Raw genomic sequence first — 19,193 nt, 5'->3', positions numbered from 1 at the left:
TTTTTCAAAGACTCTGGTCCAAAGACTATGACTTCTGCCTTGTCTCCATTCAGAAGGAGAAAGATAAGAGTCATCCAGGTTTTTATGTCTTCAAGATATGCCTGTAATCTATGTAATGGGTTAGCTTCATCTGGATTTATAGACCAATAAAGCTGAATATCATCAGCATAACAGTGAAAATTAATCCCATGCTGTCTAATAACTCTACCGATTGGGAGCATATATATAGTAAAGAGAACTGGTCCTAGCACTGATCCCTGTGGTACTCCACAGGTAACCGTTGAGCATGTTGAAGATATGAAATCGATCAGATAGATAGGATTTAAACCAGTGCTGTTCCTTTAATTCCTATAAAAAAATTCAAGTCTTTTTAAAAGTTTATGAACTTTAAACATCCACTGAATGTATTTTAAAAAAGGATTTATTGCAGCCTTAATGTAGATAATATTTTATTCCATAGAAGGATAGAAAAAATAATGAATTCACACACACATTGACATGATAGTGACTCTTGTGTAAATTAGGGATTTGGGACTGATTGGAACACGCTTATATTTGGTATTTAGCCAGTTCCTTAGCGCGATACATTCACTGACCTCCACAAACGCATTTCTAAATGACAGAGCACCTTTGGGATGTGTTGGAGTATCCAATTCTCATGGTGGACATGCAGCCAGTGAATCTAAAGAAAAAAATGAAAATATTCTCCCAAAAACACATTATCTCTATGCCTTTAGGAATAAAGGCAATCCTGAAGGGAAAAGGAAACTACAGCATTTACTGGTGAGCATACCCAGTATTTCAGTGGTTACGTGTATTTTATAATCATTTTTAGAACAGTTTCTATCAGAATTTTTTATGCATTTTAGCCTTTGGATCTTGTAGCATTACTATACAGCCTGAAGGCATGCTGCAGGCAGTGTGATGGATATAAAAGAACAAAAAGTGATTATAATTGCAGGCATCCCTTCAGCACTCTCAGTACAGTTTACCAAATGAACTCTTAAATAAAACAATAGCTCAAAAGCACTAACGGGGTCTGCTGATGGTTGACTCTAATACAGTAGCATGGATTAGCCAAAATACTTCGCAAAACAAAAACAACATAAAGGTTGCATGAAGGTTATCTTTATTAAATCAATTCAACACATTGGTCTCTGAGTTTTCTACTGAATGCTGCACCTTCTAGGCTGGATATGCTTCTTTAGGAAACATGTTCAGTCAGGTTTCCATCAAAACCAGTGCAGCTGCAGTCAGTCACAGAAACCTAACACTCTTTCCTTCCACACAGGAATCCAACTTATTGACCTCAGCTCCATTCCTTGGTTAAAAAAAAATATTTATCTCAATATTTAGGAGTCTACCCATGTGATGGCAGCTGCTGGCGACCCCAGCGTGTGTCTGCAATAATCAAGAAACACAAAACACAAAAGCTTGGCAACGCAGCGATCTCAGTCATCAGTCATCAGGCTTCACTTTGAGGCATGCCTAATTCAAATGCTGCCTGTGCCGTGCTTTTGCAGATGAAGTCAGACGGTTGCGGGGCTTTGTCTAAGCGTGCAGATGGTCGGATATTCATCTGCTGAGTTGGGAAGTGATGCCAAGCATGGTTAAATAAAATTGCTGTGATATCAGACACACAGGGAAGAGGAACTGTTTCTGAGATATGTTCCAGTTACTCAACAGTGGTATCTTGACTTGAAGTAGATCTTAACTGTTTTTGGATAAGCTAACTAATTATAGCTGCTTGAAAAATCTCTGGTTTGGCAGATTCTGCTCACGGTCTGGTAGCCATCGGTGACTTAAGTCCTCTAAAGAGAAATTACATGCTGCTATTCTAACTGAACAACAACCTGTCTGTGTCCTTTTGTGAAACAGCGCCCTCTAGTGTAAATATATGAATATTTTCTACATATCTAAAAAGGTTCACAGATCCCTATAGGGAATTTTGATCATATACCAACTATGATACATGTCACAACTGTAAGCCTCAAATATATTAGGTCTTCATGATAATATAAAATAGTGCTCAAAGTTGGTTACAAATCTATTTATCCCACTTGTCAATACTTTGCAGAACCTTACAGTTCAACTTTATTGCCATTACATTGTCAGAAGTACAAAGCAACAAAATTAACTCTCTGCATTCCAAGTGCAATGCACTAATCTCCATTCCCTTTGCATATCAAGAGACCCAAATAATTGCAAAATCCAGCCCAGCTTGGTCAGAGAGCTTGTCTTTAAATGTTATCACAATTTTTTTTTATCAACTTCAGGTGTGAATTTGATCGTTTGTGTCTAAAATTGCTCCTTATTTAACCCTGTACATCATCTCTGACCAGTGCTTCTTTTTCATGCAGAAAAAGTAGTAAATATTAAACCCTTTTGCTGTTTTATGTCTAAACTGTTTGCGGTGTTTCTCAGTTTCCCGGATAAGCGTTGAATGATTGCCTGAGCCAACCCCAAAATCACTTTACATTTATGAAATAATCTAAATGTGGGAATCAGCTTGAAGCACACATAAAGTAATACAGTCTCTCTATCTGTCTCAACTGTATGCAGATGACAGAAACTATGCATTTAGTAGATACAGCGGCGGTTCTAGAAAAATTCATCAAGGGGGCCAGGGTGGGGCCCAGGATTTTTCATGGGGGCATAGAATTAAACATGTTAAAATGTCCATGTAATGTAGATACATTTAAATGTTATGTTGTTCCAATTGAAAATGTTGAAACTGTTGATTTCACTTTACAAAAAATTTAAGCTCCATTTTCATGGAAAAATAAACTGTAATAATTAGTTTCCAAGTAAATATCTAATTCAAGTTGTTTTTTTTTTGTTGTTTTTTTTGTATTTGATTTTAAAGTTGGACATTTGCAATAAAATGTTCCTTAATTATGAAGTTTTTTCATTATTAACTATTAGTAACTATTTCATTTCATACATATAACGCGACAGTGTTCCACACTTTTGGGGTCTGTGCCCCTATCTGGCAACCCCCAGCATAAAATCTTAAACCCGCCCCTCTCAAAGAGATAGGAAAGAGGATTAGGGCCATTCAAAAGAAATAAAAATAATAGTCTCTTCAATTCTGACTTTTTTTTCTTAATTAAAGTCAGAATTCTGACTTAAATTAAGAAAAAAAAGTCAGAATTGAATAGTTTTTTTTTTCTTTTGAATGGCCCTAATCCTCTTCCATAAAGAGCAAACGGAACGAAAAGATAAGGTAAGAGAAAAATTGATTCAGAATGCAGGTCATTTAACCTGAATTGGACAAACGATATTTTTTTTGTTCAATGTAAAGAAAAGGCTGTCTGTGTCATCTGTCAAGAAGCGGTGGCGGTATTCAAAGAATATAACCTGCGGAGACAGTATGACTCCCGTCATAAAGACATACATTTCCTCATAAATTTAGGCCCTCTTGCAATCGTCACAATTTTTCTGTTTCTGTTACAAACTGACCCCGGCCCCCCATCAGAGAAGGGAAAAGTTATGTGGCCCTCACAGGAAAAAGTTTGGGGACCCCTGTTATAGAGTATTTGAGATATAAATCCTGTCTCTTAGTCAATAAATAAAGTTGGACCAAACTGAAATATTGAGTTTTACAAAAGTATGATGTTTATAGTCTCTGGAATAATCAGTCAAGGTAAGGTAAACATATTATTTGGAATATTTGTAAATGGACATTCATGATTCAGGAACAACACATGTTTTTATTTCTTAANATTCATGATTCAGGAACAACACATGTTTTTATTTCTTAATTTAAAGGAAAAAATGGGCAGTTTGAACCAATTCAGAAGTACAACGTAAGTAAATGTGATAAAATCATAGTTAAAATAGAACTGTAAGGGTGAAAAATGAATGAGATGGAAAAAAGGAAAAAATCTGTCATGATGTTTCAGTGAATATCATAATAATACATTAGGTCATAGGACCATTACAAGGCCCTGAACCAGTTCTACAGAGGCACTGGCCCCTGGTGGCCCCTGTTTAGACCCGCCTATGTCTGCATATATGTAAAAGCAACAAAAAGCTCAGTCAAGAAATAGCCAAAATTTTCATATACGTACTTAAGCATCCTTCTAATGTCGCCCTGAGCAACTCCCCATATGATTCATGTGAAAAATTATGAATTTTAAAGTTCTCTAACAAATCTCTACCTTTGTTGATGAACTAGGAGTCCTCTGAAGAGGACCTATTGTTTGCAGTGGCTTTAAGGATCCTATAACGATCTGAATCTAATCTCACGCCGCACTTTTCAGATTTTTACTAGTATTCTCTTATATCTTCTATCAACTTATTTTAAGAGAGGTGCATATATGACAAATGAGAAAATATACAGGCTGAAGGATGACATATTGGTTAAGACTCTCAGCTCTAAGAGGGGAATGGTGGCTCTGAAGGATCAGACACTTTTATAATTAGCCCTTGTGGTTTTAAAAGTGTGCCAGTGGCTCCCTCTAGTGGTACTGAACATTTTTGTAGACTTAAAATATTTACAGTCCTCTACACAACCATCCAACTCGGGAAATTTTAAATCCATGTTGGGAAAAAGAAAAGAAAGAATTGAGGAGTTTTGGATGGATAATTGAAAACAAAATAAAAGAATTTAATTTAGAAATCACTCAGAAACTAATATCAGTTATACCACCATGGATTCTACCAGAAGCAATAGTAGATAAGTCACTAATGGAAAAGAAATAAGATAAATCGTAAATGGTAGATATTAATTTAGTACAGTTATTAGTACAGGTGCATCAAAAATAACAAGGAAAATTGGAATAGCTTTTGTAATACCAGAATTCAGTCTAAAAATAGGAAAATGAATTTCAGATTGATTATCAGCATACACAGGGGAAATGTTGGCAATATTATTACGGTATCTTTACAATGGGTAGAAGACATAAAACCATTAAAAACAGATTTAACCTCTGCATTATTAAGTTTAAAATATAATCAATCAGATAGTAGGATGGACATTCTATTAGATATATTTCATACATTATTCAGAATAGAAAATATGGGTTTGATAGTTGTATTTGTGGGTTTCAGCACATTTTGGAGTAGAAGGAAACGAGAGGGCAGATAAAATGGCAAAGAGGACAATTCAAAATCCTATTAGTTTTACAGTTAAAACAAGTAAATCAGAGGGAAAGAGTTTTATTAAAGAAAATCTGATGGAAAAAGGCAAAAAAGGTGGAATGAAGAAAAAACAGGAAAATGGTTTTATAAAACTCAGAAGATGGTAGGAAAAAGAAATGGAAGATGAAATACAAAGGAGGAGAGCGTGATAACAAGGTTAAGATTTGGGCATACAGGACTTAATCATACACTTTTCAAAGTGATTACTGTGGAAAATCTGAATAAATAGATCATGTTATACTGGAATGTCATACATATGAAAGTGAGAGAAGATACATGAGGAGAGAGTTTGACTGTATTAAGGAAAAGATTCCTTTATTAGATATTTTGAGGGAGAATTTGAGGAGTAAACATATACCAATAATTATTGGATTTTTAAAGAAAACTAAATTATTTCATAGAATTTGATTATAGAGAGGGTGAATGTGTGTATGATATAGACGAGTAGAATACAAAGTTATGTATAAGTTTGTAGTTTTTATTTTATTTTTTCCCTTATAAATCATATACATGTTTATTAGTAGATAGTCCATCATGAACCACACTCCATACCAGTAATTTGCGGTAATGCTACTAAATGTTTGTTGCCAACCACCAATAAACAAAGAAGAAGAAGCCCCCTCTACAAGAGGGGTCTGCTACCTTTCTTATCCAAGGAGCCGTTTTGCCTCGATTTCCACCAAGTAAAACTTGTTCAGAGCCGCAAATTTAATTATAACATGACTTTTTTTTTTTTAAACAACCTTTTTTTAATTATCTCAAAAATCAACAATTTATGTATTTTTTGCTTTTAAAATAATATTAAAACACAAAAGTTTAAAGCTAAGTATAGGAAAAATGGCTCTTAAAACATGTTCTGGTTCATTTAATCTTATTCTTTTCCATCTCATAAAAAAAAAAACACCAAAGCTTTTAATACTGGTATATAAAATAATACATTATTTAGCTCTTTATATACATTTTAGCCACTATTAAGAGCAGACCGTCTCGCTAACCAGCAGTCCACAGACTGACCAACTTCATCTATCTCCACTCCACCACCAGTTTCAGGCCTTTGGGGGGAAACAGCCCTCTTTTTTACTCCTGTTTATGCACATCCATTGACAAAGTAATTGTATCAATACATTTCTCCTGTCTGTCTTTTCTCTTCTTGTGAGTTTTTCAGATTGAAATAAATAAATAAATCTACCAAAAGCCACAAATCACCATGACAGATTTTCACCTTCCTGCAGAAAACACCACTATAATGTGTATTACTGTAACTTTTAGACATTGATTGTCAAACTAAGCTGAAAAATTTAAAGGAAAAAAATCTTCTTCTAGAATTTATTGGTGGTTGGCAAAGAACTATATGGTGCATTACCGCCACCAACCAGTAAGGAGTGTGGAATCAGGACAAACATGCTAAAAAAAAAACGATATTCTTTTCGCTAAACCTGTCACCAATAAATAATGAAACATAATTCTATAACCTTAATCGTAAGTGCTTTTCCTTAAACTATTTATTAAGATAATACTGCTCGTTTTCCTTTTCAAGACTCCTTATCAGCTGTGTTCTTTGTCTTTGATATTTCCTACAGTTATGCATAACATGTTCTATCGTTTCAGATTCCCCACATACATTGCAGCTTCCTGTTTCATGTTTTCCCATTAACTGTAGTCTTTTTATTATCCTTTCCTGTATTCTGCTCCTCCCAATTTGCCCTCAAACTTCCCCAACCTTCCTTTGTATTCTGTAAGGCCATCTTCCTTTTATATCTTCTTCCTGCTGTTTTTGCCATTTTTCTTCAATCTTTCTTTTAATAATACTTTTAACCTGTGATTTACTCATGTCAATTCTTATATCACCCTTACTTTTGTTTATCAACTCTTTAGCTTTCTTATCAGCCATTTCATTATGTGCAAGAACCCAAAGAAACACTACTGTTAACCCCATCATCTGAATATGATATTTGTTGAATTTCTAATAAAATAGCTGGACGGCTTTCTGAATGATTTCTTTGTAAACTGATCAATGAAGAGCTTGAATCTGAACATATTACAGCTCTTAGTGGTCTCACTTCCTCAATCCATTCTACATCAACTAACAATACAATAATTTTTGCCGTATAAGCAGATAATCAATTTAATTTCCTCCCTATATGCAGTTTAAACTCCTTATACATTTTTACATAATTATAAAATTGTTCTATATATTCCTCCACTATTATGGAGTTACATATATACATTTTATCTCTATTTTTCCTTTCCAATATTGTTAAATCTACTATTATTTCAGATGAAATCCAAGGTGGTGTTATTGATAATGGAACTGTTTTACTAATATTTAAATGATGTAATCCTAATTCTGTTGCTTTCTGAATAATTGTCCAACCAAATGACTTATTATCAACTCTTTCTTTCTCACTGCAGGAATGTAAAGTTACCTGGGTAGGATGCATGGATTGAGTCCTTGCAAATTAACCCAATAATTGAACAACAGTTGTATTCTTCTCAGTGCAAACGGTATTTCACCCACCTCCACCTGTAGAGCTGCTGCTGAAGTTGTCCTAATTGCTCCAGTTATCAAACGCAATGCTTGATATTGTATGATGTCTAATTTTTTAAGTACCGTCTCCGATGCTGATCCATGCACTATACTTCTATAATCAATTGTAGACCTAATTAGATTTATATAAACTAATCTTATAGCTTTCCTATCTGCTTCCCCATCCATACCCAACTAAACATCTCATTAAGACCTAAGTATCTTTTTTAATTTTTTAATAACCTTATCTACTATCTATTATCTTACTTTCCAAAAGAGCAAATAAAGTATATGTTTAACCTTTTGTTTTGCTAGTCACATTTCCTTCCAGACAGCAGCTCTGGAGGGCAGAGTAATGTCAGCTGTCTGCGCATCGCATCTGCGCATGCCCAGTCCAACGGCGCATGCGCAGTCCGCCCGGACGCTCACTGATTTATAAAGCCCCGAATCGCTCCGTCTCCTTCCACCTTCAGCCATTTTAACCATGTTAGGAGCTGTGGGACGCTGTTGCACCGGGGCTTTGCAGGCTCTCAAGCCTGGGGTCCAGCCCCTGAAGGCCCTCGTCGGATCCCCAGCCGTCCTTGCTCGTGAGTCCCCTGCATGCCGGGCGATTATTTTGAGAGAAAACCGCGAGAAAATGGATTTTAATCTGCGAGGGCAGCTGCAGCGTTAGCTCGAGCTAGCAACACGCTGGCTACCCTACCGGTGACGGTGTAGGCCTCTGTGATAAAAGGGTCAATTTTTAACTTTATTTTGACCTACTAGGAAACAGAAAACGCGCTTATGCTGCCCTTAATGTATTTTGAACTGTTTTATTGTATTAAAAAGCAACAAGCTGTGCAGTTCATAATGTTATCAGAAATGACCTTTGTGAAATGACATGGGGCGCTGCTAGGCTAGCAGGTTAGCAAGGTTACACCATCCTCTGCAAAAAAGACAACGTTAAACAAACTATTAGAATCAGCAAATAGGAGCTATATGTATATAAAACATGTTTTTGTAAAGTAGTTGGCTTCAGAAATTGTTTAGTCATTCATTTGTCATTCATAACATTGCCTTCCAATGAGGCGCTGTAGTTTGCTAAATCCTAATAATCAGATTGTTGTGGTGCTGCAGAAAATCTAGCTAAAGATAATATTAGCAAGTAACGGTGTTTAACCTGCACTCTGGATGTTTCCATTTACAGGCAGAGACTATGCTGCTGCTCCTGCGGCTGCTGCAAGCGTCGCCACCGGCCGCATCGTGGCTGTCATCGGCGCCGTGGTCGATGTCCAGTTCGATGAGGGCCTCCCTCCCATCCTGAACGCCCTAGAGGTCGCCGGCCGCGACTCCAGGCTAGTCCTGGAGGTGGCTCAGCATCTTGGTGAGAAATCTGGATTGTAACTTTCCAAACGCATTAAAAGCAATCCACTGGACTTTGTTTCAGAGTTCCCTTTCGCTTCCCATCCAGGAAGCTTTTCAATTCAAAATGTGAGGAATAGCGTTGAGTCCCAGGTTTTATTTTTTTTTATTTTATTAAATCAACATAAATGACAACACAGGATGCATTTACAGAGATAATATACTAACCCAAAAGCCTCCCTCACACGCATTCACTTTAATTTATCCATTCATTCGTCCACAAATTACTTTTTCAGAATAAACATTTGAGAACTTCCCATCAGTTTTTATATTTTCTGGCTTCATCGGTTTTAGCCATATATCTTTTTTAAAGTAAAAAAAAGGCTAAATGTTTTAAAGAAATTAATACTAAGTGAAAATCTGCTTTTGGCTTTAAAGATAAAACTTTTACCAAGTACAATGGTTAAATAAAATTAAGTCAGGACTGTTGATAAATTCTCCCAGTAAAAGAGAAACTCCTCAAGCTTCAATCAATCCTTAAATACATTTTTTCAACTTCCACCCATAATAGACCATACCAAAACAAATGCAGGGTGGATTCAGACTTTTGACAACAGAAACTGCGATCATCTGTCATATTCCATAGCTCTAACTTTTTTTCAAGTGGGTAAGAAATTGTATGATTTTAAAGGTTAAACATATACTTTAAGCGAAACCTCTTCAAACTTGAAAAACCAAGTCCAGTGGATTGCTTTAAATTTTTTTGGAATTACTATGACCTGGATGACTGAGAACATTCACCAGCGTCTGGATTATAACCTTACACAAAACAACTTCATGTTTTTGTGAACTTACCGGAAACAAACTTCCATTTACAGGGGAGAGCACAGTGCGAACCATCGCTATGGATGGTACTGAGGGTCTGGTTCGTGGACAGAAGGTTCTGGATACTGGTGCCCCCATCAGAATCCCAGTTGGCCCCGAGACCCTGGGCAGGATTATGAATGTGATCGGAGAGCCAATTGATGAAAGGGGTCCCATTACTACCAAACAGTGGGTCTAAATAACAAATATATGTTTAAATAAACCTGTTCAAAACAACTTCCTTGTCTTGGAAATAAAAATGTTTAAATCTCTGCTTCCTAGGACTGCACCTATCCATGCTGAGGCTCCTGAATTTACAGACATGAGCGTGGAGCAGGAGATCCTGGTGACTGGCATTAAGGTGGTGGATCTGCTGGCCCCTTATGCCAAGGGAGGAAAAATCGGTATGCATTGGCATGATGAAATGCAAGAAAACCTTTCGTTGTCCAATAAAACAACTTCTAGAGAACAGATAACTGGACACCTCAAATCTAGAGATGCTTCCAAAACGGGTTCTTTATTTCTATCCTCACAGTTGCTGGAAATTGCTCTCATTTACCAGCTGATTTGAGTGCATCTCTACTATGAGCTTTTTGGATGTTGACATGCTAGCTTAATAGCTAACAAACAGAAATTCAAGGGAGGGAATCAGCAATTTGGCCTTGTTTTTTAAAGTTTAATCTGGATGAAATTGAGCATTTACATATCCTTTCGTTTGGGATCAAGTAATCTTCAGGTTTTCCTGAGCGATGTTGGTTTGGATCAATCTGATCCAGATACCCAGTTTGGGAGGATCACAAATTCCAGATTTTCTGCAACAGGACAACTTCTGTGTTGCACATCAACCAGTGAAATGAGTTTTTTGCATCCGTTCTGCACTCTGCTTTGTTGCAGAACCATGTCCGATTGAAATTGGGAAGTGTTTTATGATTCTTTCGTCTACTTGGCTGTAGACTCGTATTAAAGAAGCTGTACAGGCTATATAGCCTACCTGATCTCATTAGGGTGATTATTGAACAACTGAAAATAAAACCTTATGGATATATGTGTTGATTGTAGACTGCCCAGCATGATCCACAAGTGATTTTTTTTATTTTTTTTTAATTCAATTTAAAAGTTTCATTAGACTTTGGTGCTAAAATCCAGACTGAATCCACTTGTCATACAGGTTCAGTTTAATCAATCTCTTGATTTCTTTATCTAAATCCATAAACTATTTTTTTTTTATGTTGGGATAACTTTATTTATAAAAAACATTTTCAGGAATTGAATCGTGATTCTAAATCATAGAGGATTTTTTTTTTTAAACCAGGACCTTGTACATGTGATAGTAGTTTGCAGGATCAAAATAACCACTTCAATTATATCTTGCTCATGTTTTTAAAAGCAAGGTTTGGTTATTTTAAATTCCCAGAAACTAATGTCACAAGGAAAAATTTCGCTGTTAATCGATGAATGGAATCGCACAAAGAAAACCCACTGGACTGTCCTGTTGATGCTAAGCTAATGCTCCAGTCCTGCATTGTTCTGCAGCATAGAAACACTTTTCTTTATTTCTCCCAGGCCTGTTCGGTGGCGCCGGCGTAGGAAAGACTGTGTTGATCATGGAGCTGATCAACAATGTGGCCAAGGCCCACGGTGGTTACTCCGTGTTCGCCGGTGTGGGGGAGCGTACCCGTGAGGGAAATGACTTGTATCACGAGATGATTGAGTCTGGTGTCATCAACCTGAAGGACACCACCTCCAAGGTTGGGTTTGGCAGGATCCTTTTAGAAATGGTATCTCTGACATTGGCGTATTCTTAGGAGGGTTTCCTAATGTTGTTGCTTTCCCCTGTAGGTGGCGCTGGTGTACGGACAGATGAACGAGCCCCCAGGTGCCCGTGCCCGAGTGGCTTTGACTGGACTGACTGTGGCCGAGTACTTCCGTGACCAGGAGGGTCAGGATGTGCTGCTTTTCATCGACAACATCTTCCGCTTCACACAGGCTGGCTCAGAGGTCTGCAACGTTTAATAAATTAACAGTAAATGTGGATTTTAACTCCAAATATTCCAATTAAATTGACCCCATCCCCTCTCAGGTGTCTGCCCTGCTGGGTCGTATCCCCTCTGCTGTGGGTTATCAGCCCACTCTGGCCACTGACATGGGTACCATGCAGGAGAGGATCACCACCACCAAGAAGGGTTCAATCACATCTGTGCAGGTACAGTTTTAGCAGCACAATGTCTTTGTTGCACTTTTTTGAAGATTAGTTTGTACTTATCCTCTGCCCTCTAGTGGAGGACAACAATATTGCATGGGGCTTATTTGTTCATATGTTAATTATACACACTATAAAATGATTTTCATTGTGTAAAAATACACTACACTTTTATAATAGCAGTAACCAACGATCTGAACAACCAGTGATGGAGGGATGAGGCATATTTGAGTCATGCTACTTCATAGAAGATGTTGACCTTTTGTTTCTTGAATTTTAAAACGTTGTTTAAATTGCAATGTATAATTATTTACTAAAGGGCAAAAAAATAAAATACAATTTGAATCAAATTAGTTGGTATGTCCTATACTAACTAAGGAAAAAGGTGCAACAAATTTTTACTTTTAGGAACTGAGGAAAATCTCTACAGAAAATGTTATCCTTTATAAACATGTAAAAAAAAAAAATGGCAGATAGTGGCGTCTTAACACAAAGACAAGTTGAGTCCCGTCTACTACAAGGTAAAGCCCTCTGTACAAAGGACGTTCATGTATGTTAAGGGAAAGAACTGCATTATGTGTAAAACTGCAACATGCATGGAGTTCTTTCCCATGTTCTTAGTACCCGATTAGCTGGAAAACTATTATAACCACTTGACTCCAAATGTAAAATTGATGCTAAGTCATTGTATAAACGGTGTCTTAATGCTAGGTCAAAGCTCAAGCCTAAGAAATGCAGTCAGCAGCAGGTTCCATCATGCGTATATAGGAGGCAACTGAGCTTATTAAATAGAAATACCAGAACTGAATTTTTGCAGCAGTAAGTTGAATTCATTAAAAATATTGTGGATCCTCAAACTGTTGGCTGAACCGTCTTTGACATTTATACTTATTTTTATCTCTCCAGGCCATCTACGTGCCTGCTGATGACTTGACTGACCCCGCTCCAGCCACCACCTTCGCTCACTTGGATGCCACCACTGTATTGTCCCGTGCCATCGCAGAGTTGGGCATCTACCCCGCTGTCGACCCCCTGGACTCCACCTCCCGTATCATGGATCCCAACATTGTAGGAGCCGAGCATTACGACGTCGCCCGTGGTGTGCAGAAGATCCTCCAGGTTGGTGAATGGATTTTTTTATTTTAAATTTATTACTTCTGATTGTTCTTACAGTAACTGATTTCTCTTCTTGCAGGACTACAAGTCCCTTCAGGACATCATCGCCATCCTGGGTATGGATGAGCTGTCTGAGGAAGACAAACTGACTGTGGCCCGCGCACGTAAGATCCAGCGTTTCCTGTCCCAGCCCTTCCAGGTGGCCGAGGTCTTCACAGGTCACTTGGGCAAACTGGTGCCCCTCAAAGAAACCATCAAGGGCTTCAAGAGCATCCTTGGAGGCAAGTTCAGGAAAATTCTTAGAACTGTCCAGTTTGTCCTCAAGATCTTAAGACACCAAAAATAACCTTTCTCGTTTGTTGTTTTAGGAGAGTATGATCATCTGCCTGAGCAGGCCTTCTACATGGTTGGTCCCATTGAGGAAGTGGTCCAGAAAGCTGAGAAGCTGGCTGAGGAGCACTCATAAACACCTAAACATTCTGATTAGAGAGGGGGAGGGTCCTGTGGTTAGGAGCACTTGGTTTGTAAAACATGTCAACATACAAATGTACCTGTCTTGTCATCCTGAAGAAAGTTCTATTTAATGTTTCCAGAGAAAGATGGAATAAATCGCTGTCTTTACACAAACAGACTTGTCAAATGCATATTTCATAAGCTTTATTGTAATAGAGCTCTGTCCCTAGTGAGGAATCTCATAAAATGGTTGTCCTCTACCCCGACCACAAGATGGCGTACTCGAGCTGTTATTTGAAATGTGTTGCAGATTATGTTTGGAAATAAAACAAGACAATTAGAAACTTGTTTGTCTCCAACTTTAAAGGTGGTCACTTCACACGGTGGTACTACAGCTTAGAGGGATAATGCTTAGGAAACATTGGGAGGAGGCAACTTATTTGTAAAATGAACAGCATTATACATGTTTTAAGAGGTTTAGTGTAACTAGGTATTATGAAATGCTTGAAGCAAAGTGTCGAAACTGAAAAGCAAATATTAAGAGTGATACAGCAAGTAGACTACATGATTGCCTGTTTTAATCCACAAAGCATTTATTGAGCTTTCATTGCCATTTCAAAACGCTGAATTTACACCACTTAAAAAACTTAAATGAAGCAAAGTTACTTTTCCTAAAGAGCATTTGGTCCATTTTTAAACACCAAACCTCCAGGTGGAGGGAGACATGTTTGTATAAAAATGACAGGTCTTCTAGGAAGGCTTTAAAACTAAAGAGAGATACGGTCTTATGGTAAAGATGCTCCCTTTCAACTTGTGTAAAATTGCTCTCACCCAACAGTGGTGATATCAGTTGAATCTAATCTTGGAAGGCTGCTAAAGATTAAAATCCAACCCTTCCATGCCCAAAACAAACTATTGTCCCTTAACTGAAGCTCCTTTCTAAAGAATAGATGTGTGCCAGGGTGCACAACAGCAGTGATCTTGGAATCAAATGCTGTCAATCAAGTGGAAGACTTTGGCTATGTTCCCACTGCAGGTCTTGATGCTCAATTCTCAATTTTTTTTTGTGTTGCCCTTCCCAAAATTCAAATATTTGATCTGTGTGAACTGCAGCCATACAACGCAAGTCTCCTGCATATACAGTAGAGGACGCAATGACATCACAGGCTATCGTGCTCTGTGTTTATGGAAGTAAGAATGGATGGTAGTGCTGGAGCGCATCTAGCGCAGAATCTTTTCAGGCTGGTTAAAGATAAATACTGCTCTCCGCATCATCGTCTGCCAGGGTTCTTTTTCTTGCCACTTCTTCATGGAAAGACACAGAATAGTGACATTTGTTGGGTATTGATGGGGTTCAGGTTGAATAAATGCGACCTGGCCGTTCAGATGCAGGTTCCATTTGGAAAGATCAGATTATATCGGATTCAGGACCACAGAGCCAAGTGGCCTGGGTTGGGCCGCTATGGGCAAAAAAAAAATCAGATTTGGGTCACTTCAGGCTGCAGTGTGAACGTAGCCTTTGAGGCCATCAATGTCTGAGCAAATTCAAATAAAATAATCAGGCTCTAGTATTCGTCTGATTCCACTGTGAATATAAACACAGGTTTTAAAACGGATTTCCATTCTGGGCAATAAAATTTTTATAGAATGCTTCATTCCGAAAACAAGATGTTAGTCCTGCCGCAGCCTGATTAGTAATGATATAAGAAGTAGGCTGGGTGTTTTATTGCTTTTCCTTAACCTTCAACACCTGGCTATCATCAATGCTGAGCTTTCTTTGAACAGAGGATAAGGTGGCCTTGAGAATGTCCTTGAGACTAAACTTTGGCCTTGTCATTATAGTAAACAATTCAAAAACGTGTGAGCAGACTCCCAAAAGTATTACAATGAGCATTGCATGAAGTAGATGCACAGCTGGAGGGTTACTGTAACTTCTTGGCAATAGGAATGGCGGTCTTCAGGAAGATGTAGTCAACCACGCATGTTGGCATGTACGACAGCGGCAGCCAGAAAAACTTGGCGTCCCAACCGGGGGAGTAGCGCTTGCGCGGCCAGACAGCGGACACTGCGTGCTCCATGCAGCTCACCACCTTCATCAGATCACCGTCACTCATCTGGGCAACCTTTTCTTTTATCACCTCTTTTGCTAGAAAAACAAAAATAATCAAATGAAGCAAATAAGTTGAGAACGGTAGAAATGATGAGTGAAAGATTTCTGGTTACTTTTTTCGATGTAGTCAACCCCGTAGTCGTCTTTGACGTCCTGCGGCAGTCTGGCCCACAGCGTTTCTGCATTTTTGATGTGGATTTCGCTGTCTGTGACGCTAGTTTTGAAGAACCCTGGCTCAATGCAGAGGACTTTGACACCAAACGGAGCCATGGTGAACCTGAGAGGAATGCATTTGTATTCAAAACCAGAAAGCATGTAGTAGGCCTACACTGGCAGATTAGTCATAACACGGGTTAATATTTCACCGGAGACTATCGTTGAATGCCTCAACTCCGAACTTTGAGACAGGGTATGGGCCCCCAGTGACACAGATCCTCCCAAACACGCTTGCGACATTCACCACTCGGCCCCTGGCCTTCTTTATCAAAGGCAGGACGCTTAGTGTGGAGCCGATCACTCCGTTCAGGTTCACCTCCAGCATTAACTTGTAATCGTCAAGGGTATGCCAATCGCAAGGGCCGGAAGGAACAGCAATACCTGCATTGTTCACCACAGCCCAAAGACCTGAAAAGACACACATTTAATGTACAACTCAAAATAAGATTGCAGATTTTAAGTAGAAATTGTAAAGTATGCACAAACTCAGTGCACAAATTAATATTTGCTGATGCATATCTGTCCATCTAAAACCCAACTCACCGCGCTCTCCCACTTTGTCCTTAATCATGGCAGCAACTTTGGCCAAGCTCTCCTTGGAGGTAACATCCAGGTGAGTTGTGATGAGTTTTTCAGAGCAGGCCTTCCTCAGTCCCTCCTCTCCCTTTTCGGTGTAACATCCAGCGATCACTCGGAAGCCCAACTTGTCCAGATGGCGAGCCAGGAGGTTCCCGAAGCCGCTGTCGCAGCCTGTGACGTACACATACTTGCTGGCCTTATCGCCCACCCTGGGCACCTCCCTGATCCAACGGAACAGGTAGAAGAGGACGACCAGGCCAAGAAGATACAGGAACATGTCTGTAATTTAAACGGTTGTTCTTATTAGTTCCTGTATATCAACAGGAGCAAGCTGTAAAAAAATAAAAAACTTTGAGAAATACTTTTTTGAAACCTAAAAATTACAGTTACTGTAAGCTGTTTAGTTGTAGTACTTTTAAATGAAATATTTTAACCCAAACATTGCCATAATGTTTGCGTTGCAATGCATTCTGAGTAATTTATGTCTGCAAGGTCCTGTAGTGCTATCTACGCCTTGCCAAAACATCAGTTTGAAGCAGAGTGGGTTGAAAGCAGAGGTGTCCCTTAAGTACAGTTTTTAGGCATCTATACTTTAGTCCATTACTTATTTTTCTTCCTACTTCTGACTTCTACTCTTTACATTTTCACACAAGTAGCTATACTTTCTATTCCTTACATAAAAAAAAAATCTTTACTCAATACTCTTGGTTTCGGTTTAATGTTTACAAATATATATTTCAGGTCATGTGCACCATCCAATGCACATGACCTCGTGCACGTTTCAAATTTGCTGTTCTCATAGCTCATGCAAGCTTACTGTGTCCACATACAGCGGGGACTTAACAGGGGACTTTATAGTGAACTCAGTTAAAGTCGTAGTGAAGCGGCTGTTCCAACCGTTACATTTCCAAATTCTCTTGAGTGGTGTCCAAGTTTACAGGAGTGAATAAAGTGAATATGATTGGTTGTTTATCAAGGGGGCGGGATTGTTGTGGCGGAAGGTTCGCAAGCATGTTTGGTTGTGGCCGGTTTGTCGGAAGCATCTTGCTAATCAGTTAGCAACTTAGTACTAGCAGTTTCCCAATGGCAAATTACATTGTGACCAATTAGCACTTAGCAACGACACTGTCAAGGAACGCTATGGACAGCATAAAACATGCAGAGTTTTTTGTCGGAAGTCGTGGATACATTTTTTATTTAGAGGAGGAAAGCGGGGACGAAGATGTTGTGGAAGAGGACGCCAAGGTGGCAGAAGCTTGGTTTGGTGTAGAAGGCTTACAGCCGTACATGTTGGAGCCCTTGCCTCGCAACGCTGCCAGTTCTGTTAGCTCTACGCCTGCTGCAGACACAGACGTCCATCAACGTGAACACTGGGACGGAACTCAATGGGAAAGTAAATTATTTTTATTTCTTATTTCATCCGTTGCGTATACTAGCTGCGACATATGAATCAAGATGCTATGACCGAAAAAATTTGATTGACAGATGACCGTTGATATATGATTGGCTGAATTTAGGTGTTCAAGCTGACGTATAACTGGCCTGCATAAAATTACGGAAAAAACAGATTTTAAGACAGGACAGGGTTTTTTTGAAAATAGGAATTTTCTAAATTTTGGGACAATATGGTCTGATTAAGAATACATTTATATACATATTTAAGCCAGAATGATTTGACATTTAAATATGACTTCCATATGACTTAGAGGACGTCTGGTCATCCTAGTCAAGGGCACATTGGCGACTTAAGGGCGGATTATACTTCTACAACTCGCTTGTGTCTTGTTGTGAACCAGTTTTGCTGGTATGCTTCTGCACCGTCGTTCTGCAATTTCTAGGGATGGACAGCAGTTTCCCGCCAAAGCGCAAAGAGCCTATTCGAGAACTCGCAAGATCTTTGGCAGATGGTCACGAGAACTTCTTCGGCACCGCCTGGAGTGTTTATTTTCCAAAACAAGAATGGCCCGTCCAGAAGATATCACGGTCACGGAGATGGATCTAGAGTATCCATTGTTTTTATTCATGGTTTTCTAAAAATGACGCGTCCAGGCACCGAATCGAGAAGGACGACCACACAGACAGCCAGAAAGTTATACCAAGAACCAATCACAGCTGCTTTTTGTCTGCGCACTTCTGCTTGAGGTCTGTGCGGGTTTGCAACTGTCTGACATGTAGTCAAGATGTGCGCGACGACGGTTGCAGAGCCTCTGCGCGGGGGGCGTGGTCGCGCGCAGAGACAGATTTGTCGGTTGCACAGGCTATGCGTCAGAAGTATAAACAGAACAGAATGACATATAAAATCGTTTATGATTTTGCTAATTCACGTAAAAGACTGGGCTAAAATTAAGTCAATGAAAAAGATCTAAGGCCAAAACCAATGCGGACAAATGGACCCAGTCTGTTTTAATAGTGGTGTCTTTTATTTGACCATTTGCTGTCAGAAAAAGTCCCCAAAACATGGGTGACATGTTCTACCCCTGCGATAAAATCATACAGAAGGGACACAATTTTGATGATTCCTGGTGTGATTGGAGAGGCTTGAAGAGAGTCTTCATGTTCGAGAAACCATCCAATGTGGATAAATTCTTGCATTCTGGTAAGAACAGGTAAAAATTTCCCTAAATCAATGGAAAATGGCCCAA

The 19,193-nt window shown here is 38.9% G+C and overlaps 2 protein-coding genes across 2 annotated transcripts in view; one reads left to right on the top strand and one right to left on the bottom strand.

Annotated features, from left to right (window-relative positions):
• The first annotated feature begins 8,099 nt into the window (after window positions 1-8,099).
• Window positions 8,100-13,820, top strand: atp5b (ATP synthase, H+ transporting, mitochondrial F1 complex, beta polypeptide). Its single transcript, XM_015378826.1, has 10 exons — window positions 8,100-8,259; window positions 8,859-9,035; window positions 9,892-10,066; window positions 10,160-10,281; window positions 11,441-11,625; window positions 11,717-11,875; window positions 11,958-12,080; window positions 12,984-13,196; window positions 13,273-13,474; window positions 13,562-13,820. Exons 1-10 carry the CDS (start codon window positions 8,157-8,159, stop codon window positions 13,657-13,659), a joined length of 1,557 nt encoding a protein of 518 aa, XP_015234312.1. The 5' UTR covers window positions 8,100-8,156; the 3' UTR covers window positions 13,660-13,820.
• Window positions 13,821-14,942: 1,122 nt separating this feature from the next.
• The window catches only part of LOC107087314 (retinol dehydrogenase 7-like), a 10,933-nt gene continuing 6,682 nt past the window's right edge, over window positions 14,943-19,193 (bottom strand). The window contains exons 2-5 of the mRNA XM_015378838.1: window positions 16,516-16,830; window positions 16,122-16,380; window positions 15,870-16,033; window positions 14,943-15,792 (exon numbers count right to left, since the gene is read on the bottom strand). Of these exons, the coding sequence (XP_015234324.1) occupies window positions 15,569-15,792; window positions 15,870-16,033; window positions 16,122-16,380; window positions 16,516-16,828 (960 nt within the window). The 5' untranslated portion in view covers window positions 16,829-16,830 and the 3' untranslated portion in view covers window positions 14,943-15,568. The remainder of the gene's footprint in view (window positions 15,793-15,869; window positions 16,034-16,121; window positions 16,381-16,515; window positions 16,831-19,193) is intronic.

This window comes from Cyprinodon variegatus, unplaced genomic scaffold, assembly GCF_000732505.1.
Source record: "Cyprinodon variegatus isolate N-32 unplaced genomic scaffold, C_variegatus-1.0 Scaffold9, whole genome shotgun sequence".
In the NCBI taxonomy this organism is placed as follows: Eukaryota; Metazoa; Chordata; class Actinopteri; order Cyprinodontiformes; family Cyprinodontidae; genus Cyprinodon; species Cyprinodon variegatus.
The sequence above is the reverse complement of the archived record's forward strand: the minus strand, read 5'-3'. Positions and strand labels throughout refer to the sequence as shown.

Bases quoted from the DNA above. Each gene is read 5' to 3' on its own strand.
- atp5b (XM_015378826.1), top strand. From the start codon at position 8,157: ATGTTAGGAGCTGTGGGACGCTGTTGCACCGGGGCTTTGCAGGCTCTC. The intron at 11,876-11,957 runs GTCTGCAACGTT...ATCCCCTCTCAG, and splicing joins TCACACAGGCTGGCTCAGAG to GTGTCTGCCCTGCTGGGTCG. The intron at 12,081-12,983 runs GTACAGTTTTAG...TTATCTCTCCAG, and splicing joins GTTCAATCACATCTGTGCAG to GCCATCTACGTGCCTGCTGA.